This window comes from Perca fluviatilis, chromosome 14, assembly GCF_010015445.1.
Source record: "Perca fluviatilis chromosome 14, GENO_Pfluv_1.0, whole genome shotgun sequence".
Classification (NCBI taxonomy): domain Eukaryota; kingdom Metazoa; phylum Chordata; class Actinopteri; order Perciformes; family Percidae; genus Perca; species Perca fluviatilis.
This window is the reverse complement of record NC_053125.1, coordinates 2,464,536-2,482,261: the sequence shown is the minus strand read 5'-3', so window position 1 is coordinate 2,482,261 and position 17,726 is coordinate 2,464,536. Positions and strand designations below refer to the sequence as shown.

General features: G+C 39.5%; 1 protein-coding gene across 10 annotated transcripts in view; it reads left to right on the top strand.

The window, feature by feature from the left end:
- camk2d1 (calcium/calmodulin-dependent protein kinase (CaM kinase) II delta 1) overlaps positions 1–17,726 on the top strand; it is a 119,417-nt gene that overhangs the window by 91,222 nt on the left and 10,469 nt on the right. For 3 of the 10 annotated variants that reach the window (XM_039821763.1, XM_039821765.1, XM_039821764.1), the window contains exons 12-14: positions 216–258; positions 3,321–3,358; positions 13,783–13,831. In XM_039821763.1, the coding sequence (XP_039677697.1) occupies positions 216–258; positions 3,321–3,358; positions 13,783–13,831 (130 nt within the window). Of the gene's footprint in view, positions 1–215; positions 259–3,320; positions 3,359–4,038; positions 4,072–8,258; positions 8,319–11,013; positions 11,059–13,782; positions 13,832–17,726 lie in introns of all 10 variants that reach the window. The other 7 variants (XM_039821757.1, XM_039821756.1, XM_039821762.1 and 4 more) reach the window with 4 other exon arrangements.

Sequence of the window (17,726 nt, the reverse complement as noted above, 5' to 3'; positions counted from 1 at the left end):
AACTTGTAATACAAGAGAATATGTCTTGGGCCAGGTTATAGCAACAATTGCTAATTTCCTCTTGAAGTCCGGGGGCAGGTATGACAATACTGGCAATATTGACATACATATATCTGAACCAATCACTGTACAAAGTTCCTCTTGTGCTTCTCTGAAGTGGGAGCAAACTAAACTTTCAGCCAATGTAAACATACTGTCTGTTTCTCTCTCCCTAGGGTGCTATCCTGACTACTATGCTGGCCACTCGCAACTTCTCAGGTAGGACAGAACCAGTGAAGATTGATGCTTGAAATACTGTTCCCTTGTAAGACATGCTGTCCTTCTAGGTGCAAATATCATTACTGAAGAGAGATTGTTTTCTTGACACCTCCTAACTCTGTCTTCATTGTGTATTTTTAGGTATTGTTTTACATGCTGCTCTTTTGAAATCCACTTTTTTTTTTCTTTCAATTCCCATGGCCTTGAGCCCAAAAGCTCCACCGGGCCTCCCTTTTCAGTTGCTATCAACAGAGACTGAATGACCACACAGATCGATGCAATCCCCTCTTCAGGTCCCTTGTAAAGGGCAAAGTGTTTCAACTGAGTCAAACATTATTGATTTGTCTCTTCATGACAAATGACAGTCACGATTACATTTGGTTTATTCGCATAGATTTTCTCAGTTGGCAGTATTATGTCAGTGACCTTATTGACTTTTGTTTTTCTTCCTTCCCGCTCTTGTGTGGTAACTCCTGTGTAAGGTAAGAGTTCTTGGTGCATTTGGCTCTTCTTCCCAGTGTCACACTACACTACCAGGTTTGGTACTTAGGCATGTCAAGTCTAAAAAAAAAAGCATCAGTAACAGGTTCTTAGCTGACACAGTGCATCCTTTGGTGGCCATATTGCTTACGGAACACGCAAAAGACCAGAAGTTGCTGCTACTATGGAAGCATACTCAGTATGGCATATTAGGGATCTAAAAATACACTCAACTCCCAGTTCAATATGATTTCAAGTTCACAATACGATTTTCTTGATTCTTTTAAGAGAATGAGCTGCAGACAAATGACTGAAGAATATTCATTTTTTTTATATAAACTGTGCAAAACAGATGTGTCCTCTCATCAAATATGCAAAATACAGTATTTTATAAGTGTATTTTATTTTAAATAAAAAAAATCATAATAATTAGATTTTTTTTTTATTAGGGCTGCATGATTAATCTAATTGCAATTGCGATGTCACTCGGTGTGATTACATAACCGAAGAATTGTTCGATTTAAGTAAACAAGAAGGTGTGCTCTCTATCGCCACTGCTACTTAATCACTAGATATTATATTACACCCATCTTGAATGTCATAGTTTATAAGGGAATACAAAATGTATTATTTTAATAAGAAAGCCGAAAGCAAAAATGCCTATTATGAATGTTTTTTTGTTATTTAATTTAGTAAAATTTTAGGTTATTCATAAAAACATCCCACATCAAAATAAATAAACTAAGAAGATGTGGTGATGTCTGAATTGAAACAAGTGAAATCACAAGTAGATTACACCCTAGGCTGTTTAAGAATTTCATCGTGATTTATTTTGTATCTTAACCGGTTGTAATATTGCCACATTTACATGCATTTTTAACCGATTTATGATGCATGGTTGCATCCCTATGGCGATGTACTGTAGCGTCTATTGGCTCGGTACCCTGGCAGAGAGTTTTGTGAGTATCTAATCTATACATAAATATAGGCTAGAGATTTACAGATTTCGGTAGTACAATAGAATAGCCATCGCAAATTACAATGTAAAACTTTGTCATATTTAATAATTGCTATGTTTCCTATCATTATTTGTTTTGTTAGGGCATTATATGTATAGACCTGTACAACAATTTGTTATAGGTGTAAACATAGAACCATAGCTTTACCAAGATTTCTGTAACGTAATATAGTATTGTACACATTATTACTGCATTAAATGGAAAAGGAGTAACCATGTGTCAATGAGTACATATATTTGGTACACACCTGTATAAATTACTTCACAGGCGTTATGTATACAGCTGCGTATACTGTAAAATAATTCATGTATTTTCTATTTACAAATTAACGATAGGTTTTGTTAAATTAGGGCTAAATCTATATTATATGATTTAAGACTCAAGATTTAAATGTTAAAAGAAAATTAGGTTACACTTTATTTAAATGGGGTGATCATAAGACTGACACTGTCATTATTATGACATGACATCTGTCATGAACATGAAGAAGTCATTTTGAATGTTCATGACTGTTGTAATTCGGTAAATTATGACACTTTTTATGCAAAGTTAGCATTGTCCGAGATGTCTTTGTCATGACAACTTGACATTAGTGAAGACAACAATCTCTGTGTTACGACAAATTGACATTAAACAAGACTATTTAGCTTCATGTGTTATCATTACATTAAACTGTCATTACATTGGCTGTCATAGAGCATTATAATTGTCATGAATAGTTTTCCTTGACCTCAAGTAAAGTCAAACAATTTGGACCAGTCATGAAGTTTGATTTCATCATCAAATACTTAGCTATATGACGGTATCATGAATAATATCCATAACCTCAAGTAAAGTGGAACCATTTGGACTTGTCATTAAGATGTCTTTAAAAGTTATAAGACCAGTTTGAGGACAGGGAATGCATAATTTTTTAAAATGTTCCTTATAAAATGTTCCTCCAATATGGCTGCTAAAAGATATGTGATGTCAACGCAAAGCCTCTATCAGTTCCTAAACGTGCATGTGTACAGTTCGACAATTTGCTGCTGGCAATAAAAAACCCTCACTGTCTCCCCCTGCCACTACCAATCATCTGTTTGTGTCTTTGCATGTTAACACCCCCAAAAATGAAACACTCATATGATTTTAGCTCACTCCATACAAATCATTGGTGTGTCCGTAGCATGTTTGAGATGTGAAAGTGGGCAGAGAAAGCAACACTAAACACCATCCAGTGTCTCCTACAGTCTTGTCAGAGGGATCTACTGTAATTGCATGTTGTAGGCTAATGATTCACTGAGTTTTATTTCATCTCCTGGCTTAATTAGCATGTTTCTGTTTCTCAGTGCCCTCTGAGGTTGCTAGTAATGGGCCAGCATTGGTGTGTGTGTGTGTGTGTGTGTGTGTGTGTGTGTGTTTGTGTGTGTGTGTGTGTGTGTGTGTGTGTGTGTGTGTGTGTGTGTGTGTGTGTGTGTGTGTGTGTGTGTGTGTGTGTGTGTGTGTGTGTGTGTGTGTGTGTGTGTGTGTGTGTTTCCAGCTGGCCACTTATATCCTTGTATTGTTATCTTTTTCCCACAGCAGCCAAGAGCCTGCTCAACAAAAAAGCGGATGGCATCAAAGTAAGTTCAGTTTCCCTCTCACTCTTCAGTCTTCACACTTCTCTGTTTTCTTTTCTTGTACAGAAAGCTCATGTGCTCCTTTTTTAAATTGTTTCAACCTCAGCAGGTTTCAGTTCATGTGTAAGTGTTCTTTGAATACTGGTGCATTGTGGTCCGTGAACTCAATCAACACTACTGCTCTGGTAAAAACAGGAGCTCATGTCGCCTCAGTGCAATCTTGCCCAAGTGGGTGTAACACATATTTCCCAATAATTAACCCCCCTCTACATTGTAAATCTGTGTGAGAGGAGTAACATCTGCTGTCTGAGCTGAGGAAACTTTTGGAAATGAATAACTGATTGTTAAATTATGATTAAGGGTGGGAGAGCTCTCTGCCATTCTCCACTCAGCTGTCATATGAGGAAATTCTCCATTGACACTAGGGGGGGTGTGTGGGTGTGTCCACCCCCTGACTTTAACTCATTTATTTCACCCTTGTTTAGGTTGTTCATCAGCTGAACCATCATTACTCTTCCACCAACACTATCATCTCTTAGGTTTTCTTCCCTTTTAAAGGGTTACTTCACCCAAATAGCAGAGCATTTTCTCACATAACCCTAGTGGTATCTAGCAATGCGTGCGTGGCACAGTCAGGCCTAGGTTAATTGTCTCTCTCGTTGTGTTGTGGCTGCTCGATGCAGAAAAGGAAGACGGACGCTATCGGACCTTTGAGGGTAGGCCTGGCTGATCTCACTGATGCCTGCAGTGGGTAGCAGTAGAAAACCCCTTTTTGTATTTAAATTTCCCCACAAGGCTGCTTCAGGCTGGGGAGGCACTGCATGACTGAACACAGTGTAGGTAGAGGTGAAGCTCTATATATATATATATAATATGTATTTACATTGAATGCCTTTTTAAAAGTAAATAAAAGTAAGCATTTAAACAAACTTAAGACCTTCTTCCTGGTGTCGGGTTCAGATGTTCTGATGGATCTGTTGGACTCATGACCCTTAGATTAACAATTAGATGGGACTGTGTTCTCTCAAAATGCTTTTTTTCTTTTTATGTGGCTCAAGTTTAGTCATGTTCTGTGTCCCCAGCATAAGAATAAATCTAAGTCTGTAGTTTTATTTCTCTACAGTTTTTCAGGACTTTTTACACATAATATCAAATGGATGATGTCAAACGCTGACCCTATTCTTTGTTCATTAGAGTTAGAGGTTAAAAAAACCCTGTCATCTTTTTATTTTACTCTATCTTTAGAATGTGACCCAGAAGCTATAGCTGACAGTCCACCATGCTGTTTTGAAGACACTGATACATGTCCATGTCTTGGTCAGAGGTTATGTTTACATGCTCACATAGTTCATCACAGGATGTGATTTTTACTTGGAACTAAGAGTAATCTGATTACTTTTACTGTTTTCCTGTGTAAATAATTTGTCATTGTCAAGGTTTTCTGTCCTCAGTTATCAAATTCTGAAACTAGTATATTTTTTAATATTTAGGGCGGATGTGGTTCAGGCGGTAGACCGATCATCCTCCAATAGGAAGGTCTGTGTTTCAATCCCCGGCCCTGCTGTCCCATGTCGAAGTGTCATTGGGCAAGACACTGAACTCCCGATGCTGTGCCATCGGCGTGTGGTTGTGAATGTTTATCTGATGAGCAGGTGGCACCTTGTACGGCAGCCTCGGCCACAGTGTATGAATATGTGTGAATTGTAGATGGTTCCTGTACTATGTAAAAGTGCTTTGAGAAGTTGTTAAGACTAGAAAAGCGCTTCATAGTCACATTTACATGTATTATGGAGTTTACATTAGGGCTGCACGATATGACAAAAAATATCTAACAGATTATTTTTGACTGATATTGCGATATGATTCCTGATATTTGAAGGGAATGATTTGGTTACAGGTTCGACCCAAGGTCAGCTGAATTTGAGTTGCTAAAGCCACTAACTGAAGGTCTGTTTCTGGAACGGTCTCTCCTCCCTGGCAAAGTCTCCTAGCTGTGGGGAGTGACGCAACAGGACTGCGCGGTGCGCTAGCTATCTAATGTTTGTCTCATTTCTGGTCTGATAAACAGTAAATTCATCAAATTCTGCGTTCCATATAGCTATTTTCCAAGTTACTGTAGCGGTCATATTTCATGAAAACCATGGGAACATAGCCGTTGAGGCTTTCGTCCTTGTTTGTCACTCTTGCTATAGTCTATCTTTGCCAGACCTTCCTCCAAAGCACGCTGGAGGGGAGTCTGGCTTCTCCACATAGCATTTGGGGATTGGAGGAAAACGTTCTCTGGTTTATTGGCATTTCTTTAAAACAATCAGAATTGTCTTGGGCGGTGCTAAGCACCAGATAAAAGCTGCGGTGCCTCTGAAAAATAGGCTCGGAAGGAACTTGTTTTGGTGGAACATGTGTTGGAGTGTACATGAGTTTAGAACGCCAACACAAAGAAAGCCCAAGGCAACGAATATCCGGCCTAAAAAAGTGAAATCCGGCGGATTTTCCAGCGGCAACGGAGCAATCCCAGAAGTGGAACGTCAAGTATACGACTACTCTGCCAGTGGAGAAGAGTAGGTAAAAGTATAGGTATGAAGGTAAATCAACATGTAATGAGTTAATTGGGCATGTTATGCTGACATAAGCAGTTAGCTCAAATCACCACTGTGATTATAGTGTAGCCTCGGAAAGCTGCTCGGGTAACATAGTCAGGTAATACTGTATATTATCCCGGCAACAATTCTTTGTGCTATACGCTGTAAACCCATCCAGTCAAATGAAGGGTTGACATGATCTCTTGTGCAAAGATGGAAGCATTCACATTTTGGAGAATGCTGTATCTCAGGTGTCTTATCCAAGTCTCAGACATGAGAACAGCTTGTCATCTCGCACTGCAAGCAGACAGACCTCGGATTATAATGCTCCAATTTGGTTATTTACTCTGTTTTTAAAGGGACATTTGTTTTCTTCTTCATCCTTTACCCTATTTTCCTAAATTTTTGCATGTAAGTAACTGATGGGAACAACAATCTTTGAAATTGGTCCAGTATTAAGCGAGAAAACAGTGGCTAGCAGCCACTGACCGAGCTGCAATGTGGCCCTATGGGGCTAATTTGCATTGTCAATTTCATCCATGCGGTTTTCCCACTGACAGGCTCCGATTATTCTTATTAGATTATTATTCTAGGTGTCTGACAACATTATGGAAAGGATTCCTACAGAGATGGACATTTTGAAAACCTCCTATAAAGGGTAACTATTATATTGCATTTTCAGGATTATACTTTTTTTTGTGTTTGTACTAGAACACTTTAATGTTAAAAAAACCACTTCATTTTTCTCATACTGCCCATGGCTGCTGCACCTGTATTCACCCTCTGTATGAGGCTCTGCTGGAGCGCCTGTCTCTTTAAGCCCCCCTCCCGAGAAAGCCCAGTCTGCTCTGATTGGTCAGAGTGTTTCCAGGAATTTGTGCTCCGTGTTTCACTAATTGAAGCTGGAGCTACTGCACCGGAGTATATAGCAGGACTTCGTACCGTGAAAAATAGCCAATAAAGGCTTTTAAACCAAATACTACACAACTGGACATGTCCCAGCAGTAAAGTGACCCAAATTTGGGGAGAAATGACCAGCACTGGCAGAGATTACAGCTATGTTGCGTTAGCGTGTAGCTACTTAATAGTTAGCAGTATGCTAACGTTAGATTGTAGTTAGATTGTACGTTAGAAGCAGCACTTTCTACCGTACAAAATCGCAGATAAAGGCTTCTGAACCAAACACTACCCAATCAGACTTGTTTCAGGAGTAATGTGACCCGGAATTGGGGAGAATTTAATGACACTGGCAGCCAAGGTGACCTATTGTACTGCCGTTAGCATGTAGCTACATGTGACAATGTTAACACTGCAGTGGCTTAAAAACAAACACTCCAGTCCTGCCTACCTGGAGCAGATGACCAATCCTAGAAGGCCGGCTTAGAGTTGCGTAACACTTAGCTGAGAGTAGAAAAAACCGGAGCGCTCAGAATAGTTGAAAATCTGAACGTTTTAGCTCACAGGGATTTGTCTAAAATACATTTACCTCATTATTTGAAAAATCCAACATAACATTGTAGATATGACAGAAAACACGGAAACTCATAATATGTGACCTTTTTAAGAACTTTTTGTTTAACCAGAAAGCTTGAGATCGTGAGCGCTAAACCCACGAGACTCACTCAAAAAAAACAACCTAACCTCATAGCTCACCCAGTAAGAGCGTTTGCCCCATGTTGGCTGAGTCCTGCAGTGGCACAGGGTTTGAATCTGACCTGCTGCACTTTGCTGCGTGCCATTCCCTCTATCCGCCTTTCATGTCTATCCACTTTCTAAATAAAAGGGAAAAAGCCCCAAAAAATAATCTTTAGAAATATTTTCCATAATGTTGTCAGACACTTTAATCTGAGCCTGTCAGCGGCAACACAAGCACTTTTGTGAAGGTAAATACAAGCTCGACAATTGCCCCATTAACTTACATTGTAGCTTGTTTTGCCGCTGCCAACTGCAGTGATCTCGCTTAATACTGGACCAATGTCAAAGATTGTTGTTCCCATCAGTCACTTAGACACAAACACCTAGAAAAATAGGGTCCAGGTTGAAAGAAACCGTAGTTAACCTTTAATGAAAGTTGATTATGTTTTTATGCTATGGTGTTTGATTCTTAATGACTGAAAACTGAAGCTGGAGCATTCGGTGCTGGATGGCTCACACATTTTTTGATGGACTGACTCACTTGAAACATTCTTGAAAGCAACTCTTGAACACAATGCTCCACTTTTCCCTCCACAGCAGCTGCTGGAGGAATGATTGTTTGAACACCAAGTCTTGACACTTGTGCCCTGTCCCGTCTGTCCACCTGTCTGTCCACTCTGTCACTCCAGATCAACAACAAGGCCAATGTGGTCACCAGCCCCAAAGAGCCTGCCCCCACTCCTTCTCTGGTACACTGTCTCCCTGCCTTGCTGCCTGCATGTCTGCATGCCGGTCTGTTTCAAACAGTCTATCTGGCCATACTGTCAGTGATGTGTGTCTTTTTCACTTTATTGTCGATTGTGATTTTTTCCATAAAGCTTAAGAACCACAAATGTGTTAGATGACATGGTTGTGTTACATGAGCTGTCCATGCACATTTTATTGCGTTGCCACATTGCTGTACATTTCTACATTTTCCTTTGTTGTTGATGACTTCTGTAATGGCAACACTGGGGCCATTGCATGTCAACTGTGGCTAATCTACTTTTGTCACAGGTTTCAAGCCATTGTTGTCAACCAAACTGGAGACAACACTGGTTTGCTATTGGGTGGATTTTTTTGAGCGTTTCTTACCACTGTAACTATTGTAAATGATAACCTAATATTTGCTAAAGTAGGACAGTTGAGCCCCCTAGTTAAATCAAATAAATTAAGTTAGGTCCCCAAATAGCTCTACAAATTCCGGTACCCATGAGCCAATCAGACTTGAATCAAAGCATCATTACTAATGGGAACAAAAAACGCCACCCCAAAATTGACCCAGAACCCAAAAGTGAATTTTTTATCAGGTTAATCTTTAGATTCCTCATTGTTAGCATCACACACAACAGAACTGCACCACAGGAGTTTTAGTTGACTTCTGTTCTTAACATGATAGTTATTCATTCATTGATATTGATGATGATGATGATGATGTATCTTTTGTTTAATCTCTACGCAAACGCAAAGGTTTTAGAGGAGTTACATGTTGGAACTATTTTTTTGCGAACACTCCCGTTAAACACAAGATGTCATTTTTACATTTCAGTTTATTAAGTAGAATTAAGCAAACAGGGTACATGTCATTAGTCAACTTTAGACATGTTGATCTATTCTTTAGCTTTGGCAGAACTAGCCTAGCTGTTTCTCCTGCTTCCAGTCTTTATGCTAAGCTAAGTTAACCATGTTCTGACTACAGCTCCAAAGTGCACGGACATGAGATTGATACAAAGAGAAAACAAATCTTTTAGGGTTTGTACCTTTTTGACTTCTTATCACACAAGATATTTTCTGACAAAGTTGCAACCGTCCGATATTACTGATAATTCAACCAGGACGGTTCCACAGTCATCCAAACCTTAAAAGTACCACTCACCTGGGGCGACCTGGTAGCTCACTTGGTTGAGCGTGCACCCCCATGTACCAAGGCTCAGTCCTTCCTTCCGACCCATGGCCCTTCACTGCATGTCATTCCCCTTTCTCTCCCAGTGTCCTGTTTATATTTTTAGGCTTTTGTTGCCTTTATTGGATAAGACAGCTTATCTTATCCAATAAAGGCAACAAAAGCCTAAAAATATAAACGCATCAAACTGTCCACTGTCTATGCAAGAAATGATGAGATTTTTACCCCTTCTCTTTCACTTGTATAAATCAAACCAGTCACGGTCACATGAACTGTAGCCATGCACACTTAGAGCACAAATCCAGCACTGGCAACCGTGGCATTATCCTGTGGTGGATAGGGACAGTGTACTTCTGTCAGAAAACATGAGCATCACTGTGAGAGTTCACGTGCAGATAGCCCAGCCTGCCTTTTTAGAGGTTTTAGTCAAAGTGAATCGTGTTCCACAGTCATACAGCACTCGTAGAAAGCAAACACATATACTATGTGTGAGTGGGAAATTCATCCTGATAATACACTTCTGTAATGTCTTTGTCCTATCCTGTGTTAAGGATGTCTTTACTCTCTTTAGAGGAGAGATCTTCAACAGGGGGTCCGGGACCCCAAGGGGGTCGTCAGTTACTGCAGGGTGCCCACTAAATTATTTTTACATTTTTTAAAGTTTTTTTTTTCCCAAAAACTAAAATTTCTTAACATGAATCCAACATATTATTAGCAAATATAAATCAGTCTATTTGTGAAAAGACACCTATTGATGATAGGCTAACTGGCTTATAGGTAAGGTAGTCACTAAGGTAGCCATCCACAGATACAGTTCATCCTAAGCATTCACTGTGCCATATGTATGTTTAACATTAAAACATGATGTATGTTTGTCATGCCAACAATTATTATTGTAACAGCTTATTGAAGGGTATGTTTAAAGGCTTTAGGCTGCCCACACGTTATTGTATTGTAAGTTTAATATGCAACTTAATTTTAAACAATATATGTAGTAGGGGGTCCCTGATCCATCTGTCTCAGTTAAGGGGTCCTTGGCTTAAACTTGTTAAGTTGCGTGTTATTGGTCAAAGGCTTACCTTTTACATTTTCAACGTTTTTACTGGATATTTTAGCTGTAGAAAAATAAGTTTGTATTCTATATCTCATTTCTCTTAAGTCTGTGTTTAATGTCAGTTATTGTCATGATTTCATCAGTGTTGGTTAAAACTTGATCATCTGTGGTGTAACACTTGATATAATTGATGTTCAGGGAATTTTCACAACTTCCACTGCCATAACATCCCATGTGTCCATAGCATAGACTGTGTAGGTGTGTAGTCGTGCTGTAGTGATGCTGTTTTTAGTACCGACTTGCTTTCCTCTGAATAGCAGTATGTCAGTCTCCCCTTCTTGTTTTTTCTTTTCCTTTTTTTGCAAAATACATTTGTGTCAAACGTTCTTCCTAACTCACTTTCGTTCTGCACCAACCTCTCTTCCTACTGTTGGTTCTCTCAAATCAGGAGCCTCAAACCACTGTTATCCACAACCCAGCTGATGGAAACAAGGTATACAGCTGAGCAGATGCTAGTCTGAAGCTGTGGTGTGCTGCTGATGTGTGCGCCAGTTAGAGTAAAGCCTTAATGTTGCTTCTGGTGACGATGTTTGTGTGCCCTTTGACACTTCTAAAGCAAGGGGCTATGGTATTTCTGAGAGATATTGCATGCTGTTATCAACTGTTGCATGCCATTCTTCTGACATTGATCATCTATGTGTTCAATTTTGTGTATTACTTACTATTCTGGATATTTATGTGATTGTTATTATGTAGGATCTGAACTGAGTTTGTGTCATCCTACATGCCAGTGGTTAAACCTGTGGAAGAGCATGTTTAGTCATTGTAGTTGTAAAATGAGTTTTGAGCAGTTGCGTGACAAAGGGATTATGCATGCTGTTGGAACAAAATAACGACCATGATATACCATGGATACCGAAGCTGTTCTGAGCCTTAACAGAATAGCCTGGAATCCATCTCTACATTATCATGTATAGAGCATCAGATGACAGTGTGGTTCCACATGCATGCTTGTATCTTTTGCTTTGTGCAGTGACATGATGGTGTCGTAGATCAGAGTGTGACATACAGTATGTGTTCTTGTGCATAGTGGTTTGTAGTATCTCCATAAAGTGTACAGTGTCCAGCTGTTTGCCTAATGCATCACTTGAACCAATGCAATATTCAGTTTTTTTTTGTGTTTATGTCTACAATGATCAGATCATTGTACAAGCGGTGTGTCGTGCAACATGAGATACTCCGGGATGAAAAGGCTTTATGTACATAGATGTGTATGGGAATCCATATAAAGGATAAATCAATTTTAGTTTTGGGCATCATTCCGATTGCTAATAAGATGGTACTCACTTAAAGGGTAACTACTGTTTTTTTCCAACCTGGACCCTATGTTCCTATGTTTTTGTGTCTAAGTGACTGATGGAAACAACAATCTTTGACATTGGTCGAGTATTAAGAGAGATCGCTGCAGTCAGCAGCGGAGAAAACAAGCTACAATGTCAGTTAATGGGGCAATTGTGCAGCTAATATTTACCTTCACAAAAGTGCTTGTTTTGCCACTGACGGGCTCAGATTAATATTCTAAGTGTCTGACAACATTATGGAAAGGATTTCTAAGGAGGTCGACCTTTCTGTTAAAGAGTAAAAAGAGTCCTTTTTTTAAACATAAAAACATCCGCCAAATTGCGTTCGCTAAACCCACCAGACTCCATGTAAATAAACAGTAATTTTAGGTATCTTATAATACACTTCATTCAAAGTCGACAAAAACAAAATAAAGCTATGAAAAGCTGTTTTGGGTCGTCTTTCCACTTTTCCAACCATCACAACTCTAGTTTTGGTTGAAATAAACACATAGTTTACTGATTTACATGTGAAAATATGTTTGCTCTATACACGCTAAAAGTATTGCTTTTTTAAATAGAGTCTGGTGGGTTTATAGCGCTAGCGACTTCAGAGCCGTTTCTGGTTAAACAGAAAGGTCTCAACGAAGTTTTAAAAGTCAACCTCCTTAGAAATCCTTTCCATAATGTTGTCAGACATTTAGAATAATAATCTGAGCCTGTCAGCGGCAAAACAAGCACTTTTGTGAAGGTAAATACAAGCTGGACAATTGTCCTATTAACTTACATTGTAGCTTGTTTCGATCTCCCTTAATACTGGACCAATGTCAAAGATTGTTGTTCCCAGCAGTCACTTAGACTGGAAAATAGGGTTGAAAAACAGGTTGAAAAAAACCGTAGTTACCCTTTACAGCTGAGAAACCCTCAGGTTAGCGAAAGTTGTTTGAAGGGAAAATAAAAATAATTTGTATCTTATAAATTTCTGGATGATTTCAAGCATCTAAAAGTCTGTCACAAAAAGTTTGCAACCAGTGGATTAGATACCCTGGATAATCTGACTGCTCGTGTTTCTAACCCCATCGCACTTCTCTGTAGCGATGTAACCGTGTTCCCACATCTCAACGATGAATTTCTCTTCATAATCATAACTGACAGAAATGACAGCTATAATTACAAATATGATACCCACATGGTTAATACACCTGAATTATCCTTTAATATAATGGAAAGTATTTTGATTTCTTATCATGAAATGATATTTGGCTCGATATTTGTTCTGTAGAAGGGAAGTTGAACAGTCATGCTAGTTCATGTCGCTAGTTCAAGTATCTTGACACTGTGATAAAAGATGCTACTACCCAAAATAGGGCTGCACGATATGAGGAAAATCTGCGATAACGTTGTTGAATAATGCGATAACGATACTACTTGCAATAAATAAACTGATATTAAAGTGTACCCAGTTGCTTTCAGTATTCTGCTAAAATACAACAAATTGCTTGTTGAATTTAAACTAATAAAGGAAATCGTTTCCAGCATTTGTTAATTGAACAAATTTAAGATTGAATTGAGTATAAAAGGCAGCACTAAAAGTTACATTTTAAAGTGAAGTTTTCTACTGATATTTTCTTTCAACTGATACAAAAAAATCGGAGTGTCTTCGTAATGTGTTTATTGCGCCAGTTGATATCGCGATGGCAGTTAAAAAAAAAAAAAAAAAAAACATTGTTTACCCTAACCCAAAGTCAAAGATCAGCTGTTGTGATGGAGCGCTGAGCGTACTGATCTCAGCTGAGCTCTTGTCTGTCTGTCCTCAGCGTGTTTGGCCTTTCGTGGCAGTCTAGATCTACTCATGTCCCTTATTTGTCATTTCACAGGAGTCCAGTGAGAGTGCCAATACCACCATCGAGGACGAGGACGTGAGAGGTAGGGACCAGTACCCTTCTGTTAGAACTCATTTAAACTCTTTCCTGTGATATGTGGTGTCAAGGCTCTGACCTCGTCACTACGGGGGAGGTTGGCCTTTTGAATTACCTTTATACTTTGCTGAATTGGTCATTTAGCCTTGACTTAAAGCTTTAGTGCATAACTTTGTTTATATTAATGAAAGTTACATTTGCATCATAGTTATGATTACATTACATGTCATTTAGCAGACACATTTATCCAAAGCGACTTACAATTGCTATATGTGTCAGAGGTTGCACGCCTCTGGAGCAACTAGGGGTTAAAGTGTCACATACACTGGTTGATGTATTGCAGTGGGAATTGAACCCGGGTCTCCCACACCAAAGGCATGTCATATCCACTGTGCCATCCCCACCCAGATAAATTTCTTTTCAGTTAGTACAGCATTTACAACTTTGATTTAGCTCCAGCCTCATGGACATGTCACATTAACTCAGCTGTGTTTCAGCTCAGCAATATTCCATTATAAAAATGCCCTATGCTCTGAAAATTAAGTTTAAAATCATGTGGCACTTAGATTAAAAAAAAAGATCCGTGGGACTAATGAATCCAAACTGAACCACATCTCATCCACTGTGTGTCAGAGCGGTGCTGCTGTCCCACAGCTCCGCTCACAGGGCAGAAGCTGTCACCACACCCTCACTTTTCTGGACCTAAAATCAGTCATTGTCTGACCCCTCCTCACAGGCTATGGCCTTTGTTTGGGAATTGTTTTTTTTTTTCTCTCAGAATGTTTTCATTTGAAGGATTTTAGGATTATTTCACAAAAAGCATTGGCTACAACACAGGCCTTGTATAAACTGAGAAGACTTCCATGATCAAGTTGTGGCACAGACTCTCGGGTATGATTGTAATGTCTGTCTGTGTGTGCTCTGGGCTTTAATTGGACGGCTTTTCTGAGGCTTGTTAAAGAATTTGTATCTGCCAGGATGTGTAGACTGAACTAAAACACTTTGCTTCATGTTATATGACATTTGTTACATATTATATCGACTTGTAGTAGCCAAGTCCACCAAGGCCTCGGCCTGTTAAGGGTTAGAGTTTTGGAAAAGCGGATGTATTAGAAATCTTTTTTTGAAGATCCATTTCCTCAGGTTTGAAATTGAAGAAAAGATGACTTAAAGCTTTGGTGCGTAACTTTTTGATATTAACGAACATCCGTTACATTTAAGCCATTGCCAAATGAGATGCTACAAAGCTAATTAAGACTATCAGCTCCACACAACTCTCTCTGGATTTCTCAGTGTGTATATATGTATGTATGTACAGTGCCTTGCGAAAGTATTCGGCCCCCTTGAACTTTTCGACCTTTTGCCACATTTCAGGCCTCAAACATAAAGATATAAAACTGTATTTTTTTGTGAAGAATCAACAACAAGTGGGACACAATCATGAAGTGGAACGAAATTTATTGGATATTTCAAACCTTTTAAACAAATAAAAAACTGAAATATTGGGCGTGCAAAATTATTCAGCCCCTTAAGTTAATACTTTGTAGCGCCACCTTTTGCTGCGGATTACAGCTGTAAGTCGCTTCGGGTATGTCTCTATCAGTTTTGCACATCGAGAGACTGACATTTTTGCCCATTCCTCCTTGCAAAACAGCTCGAGCTCAGTGAGGTTGGATGGAGAGCGTTTGTGAACAGCAGTTTTCAGTTCTTTCCACAGATTCTCGATTGGATTCAGGTCTGGACTTTGACTTGGCCATTCTAACACCTGGATATGTTTATTTGTGAACCATTCTATTGTAGATTTTGCTTTATGTTTTGGATCATTGTCTTGTTGGAAGACAAATCTCTGTCCCAGTCTCAGGTCTTTTGCAGACTCCATCAGGTTTTCTTCCAGAATGGTCCTGTATTTGGCTCCATCCATCTTCCCATCAATTTTAACCATCTTCCCTGTCCCTGCTGAAGAAAAGCAGGCCCAAACCATGATGCTGCCACCACCATGTTTGACAGTGGGGATGGTGTGTTCAGGGTGATGAGCTGTGTTGCTTTTACGCCAAACATAACGTTTTTGCATTGTTGCCAAAAAGTTCGATTTTGGTTTCATCTGACCAGAGCACCTTCTTCCACATGTTTGGTGTGTCTCCCAGGTGGCTTTTGGCAAACTTTAAACGACACTTTTATGGATATCTTTAAGAAATGGCTTTCTTCTTGCCACTCTTCCATAAAGGCCAGATTTGTGCAGTATACGACTGATTGTTGTCCTATGGACAGAGTCTCCCACCTCAGCTGTAGATCTCTGCAGTTCATCCAGAGTGATCATGGGCCTCTTGGCTGCATCTCTGATCAGTCGTCTCATTGTATGAGCTGAAAGTTTAGAGGGACGGCCGGGTCTTCGTAGATTTGCAGTGGTCTGATACTCCTTCCATTTCAATATTATCGCTTGCACAGTGCTCCTTGGGATGTTTAAAGCTTGGGAAATCTTTTTGTATCCAAATCCGGCTTTAAACTTCTCCACAACAGTATCTCGGACCTGCCTGGTGTGTTCCTTGTTCTTCATGATGCTCTCTGCGCTTTACACGGACCTCTGAGACTATCACAGAGCAGGTGCATTTATACGGAGACTTGATTACACACAGCTGGATTCTATTTATCATCATTAGTCATTTAGGTCAACATTGGATCATTCAGAGATCCTCACTGAACTTCTGGAGAGAGTTTGCTGCACTGAAAGTAAAGGGGCTGAATAATTTTGCACGCCCACTTTTTCAGTTTTTTATTTGTTAAAAAAGTTTGAAATAGCCAATGAATTTCGTTCCACTTCATGATTGTGTCCCACTTGTTGATTCTTCACAAAAAATTACAGTTTTATATCTTTATGTTTGAGGCCTGAAATGTGGCAAAAGGTCGAAACGTTCAAGGGGGCCGAATACTTTCGCAAGGCACTGTATGTATGTATGTATGTGTGTATGTATGTATGTATGTGTTCAGAAGATTGTGAAGAGTCCATCATGTTTTTTTAATCCTCTGTGTCCTCCTTGGTTACTAGCAACTGTGTGTGGGGGGGGGGGAGTGAGATCACGGAAGGCTTGTATCCTCTTGACGTGCTGACAGTTTTGTTGTCATTACTTAGAACTAGAGTAGACTAAACTTTAGGTTCTGGGCTTGTTACAACGCATTATGGAATAATAATAAATTTCCCCGAATTTTGTAATGAATGATTACATAATGCGGCATGCAGTTGAGCTAATGTGAGCTTTATGAACAGGCTAAATATGCCTTTCAAAGCCAGTAGAGAAAAAGACTTCCATTTTGGTTGGTTATTACATAATGCACTATATTATTACATTTTCGTTAAAAGTGCATTTTGTAATTTTTTACATATTGGGTTCAGGGTTTGTATTACAAAATGCAGGTGTAATCGTATTCACTTATTCCATCATTAGACAGTTCCTAAATTGGATCAAAAAGTTGCTTATTTTAGACGTTTTAATTTTTTTTTAGGCAAATTTCTTCTTTCTACCATGATCTAACAGGCCAGAGGCTGTTCACTTTGTAGACCAGTGAAGGTCAACTGGTGGCCCGCGGGCCACATCCGGCCCGCCAAAGCTTTTAGTCTGGCCCGCAGAATAATCATGGATTCACAAAATGTAAAGAGGAAAAAATGCGTTCTGTTATTTATAATTTCAAGCATTTAGAGCAAAAACCCAGCCCCCTGTATTTGCATCTCTATTCACATGCCGGGATTCTGTACAGCGATTCCCGAGCTCCACACACACCGCTGAGCCGAGATGTGTTACGTTAAAACACACACACCGCTGAGCCGAGATGTGTGCGCGTTAAAACACGCAGCACCTGACTGGGAACGATACAGAGAGAGTTACCAATGTCTGCTGGGGCAGATTAAC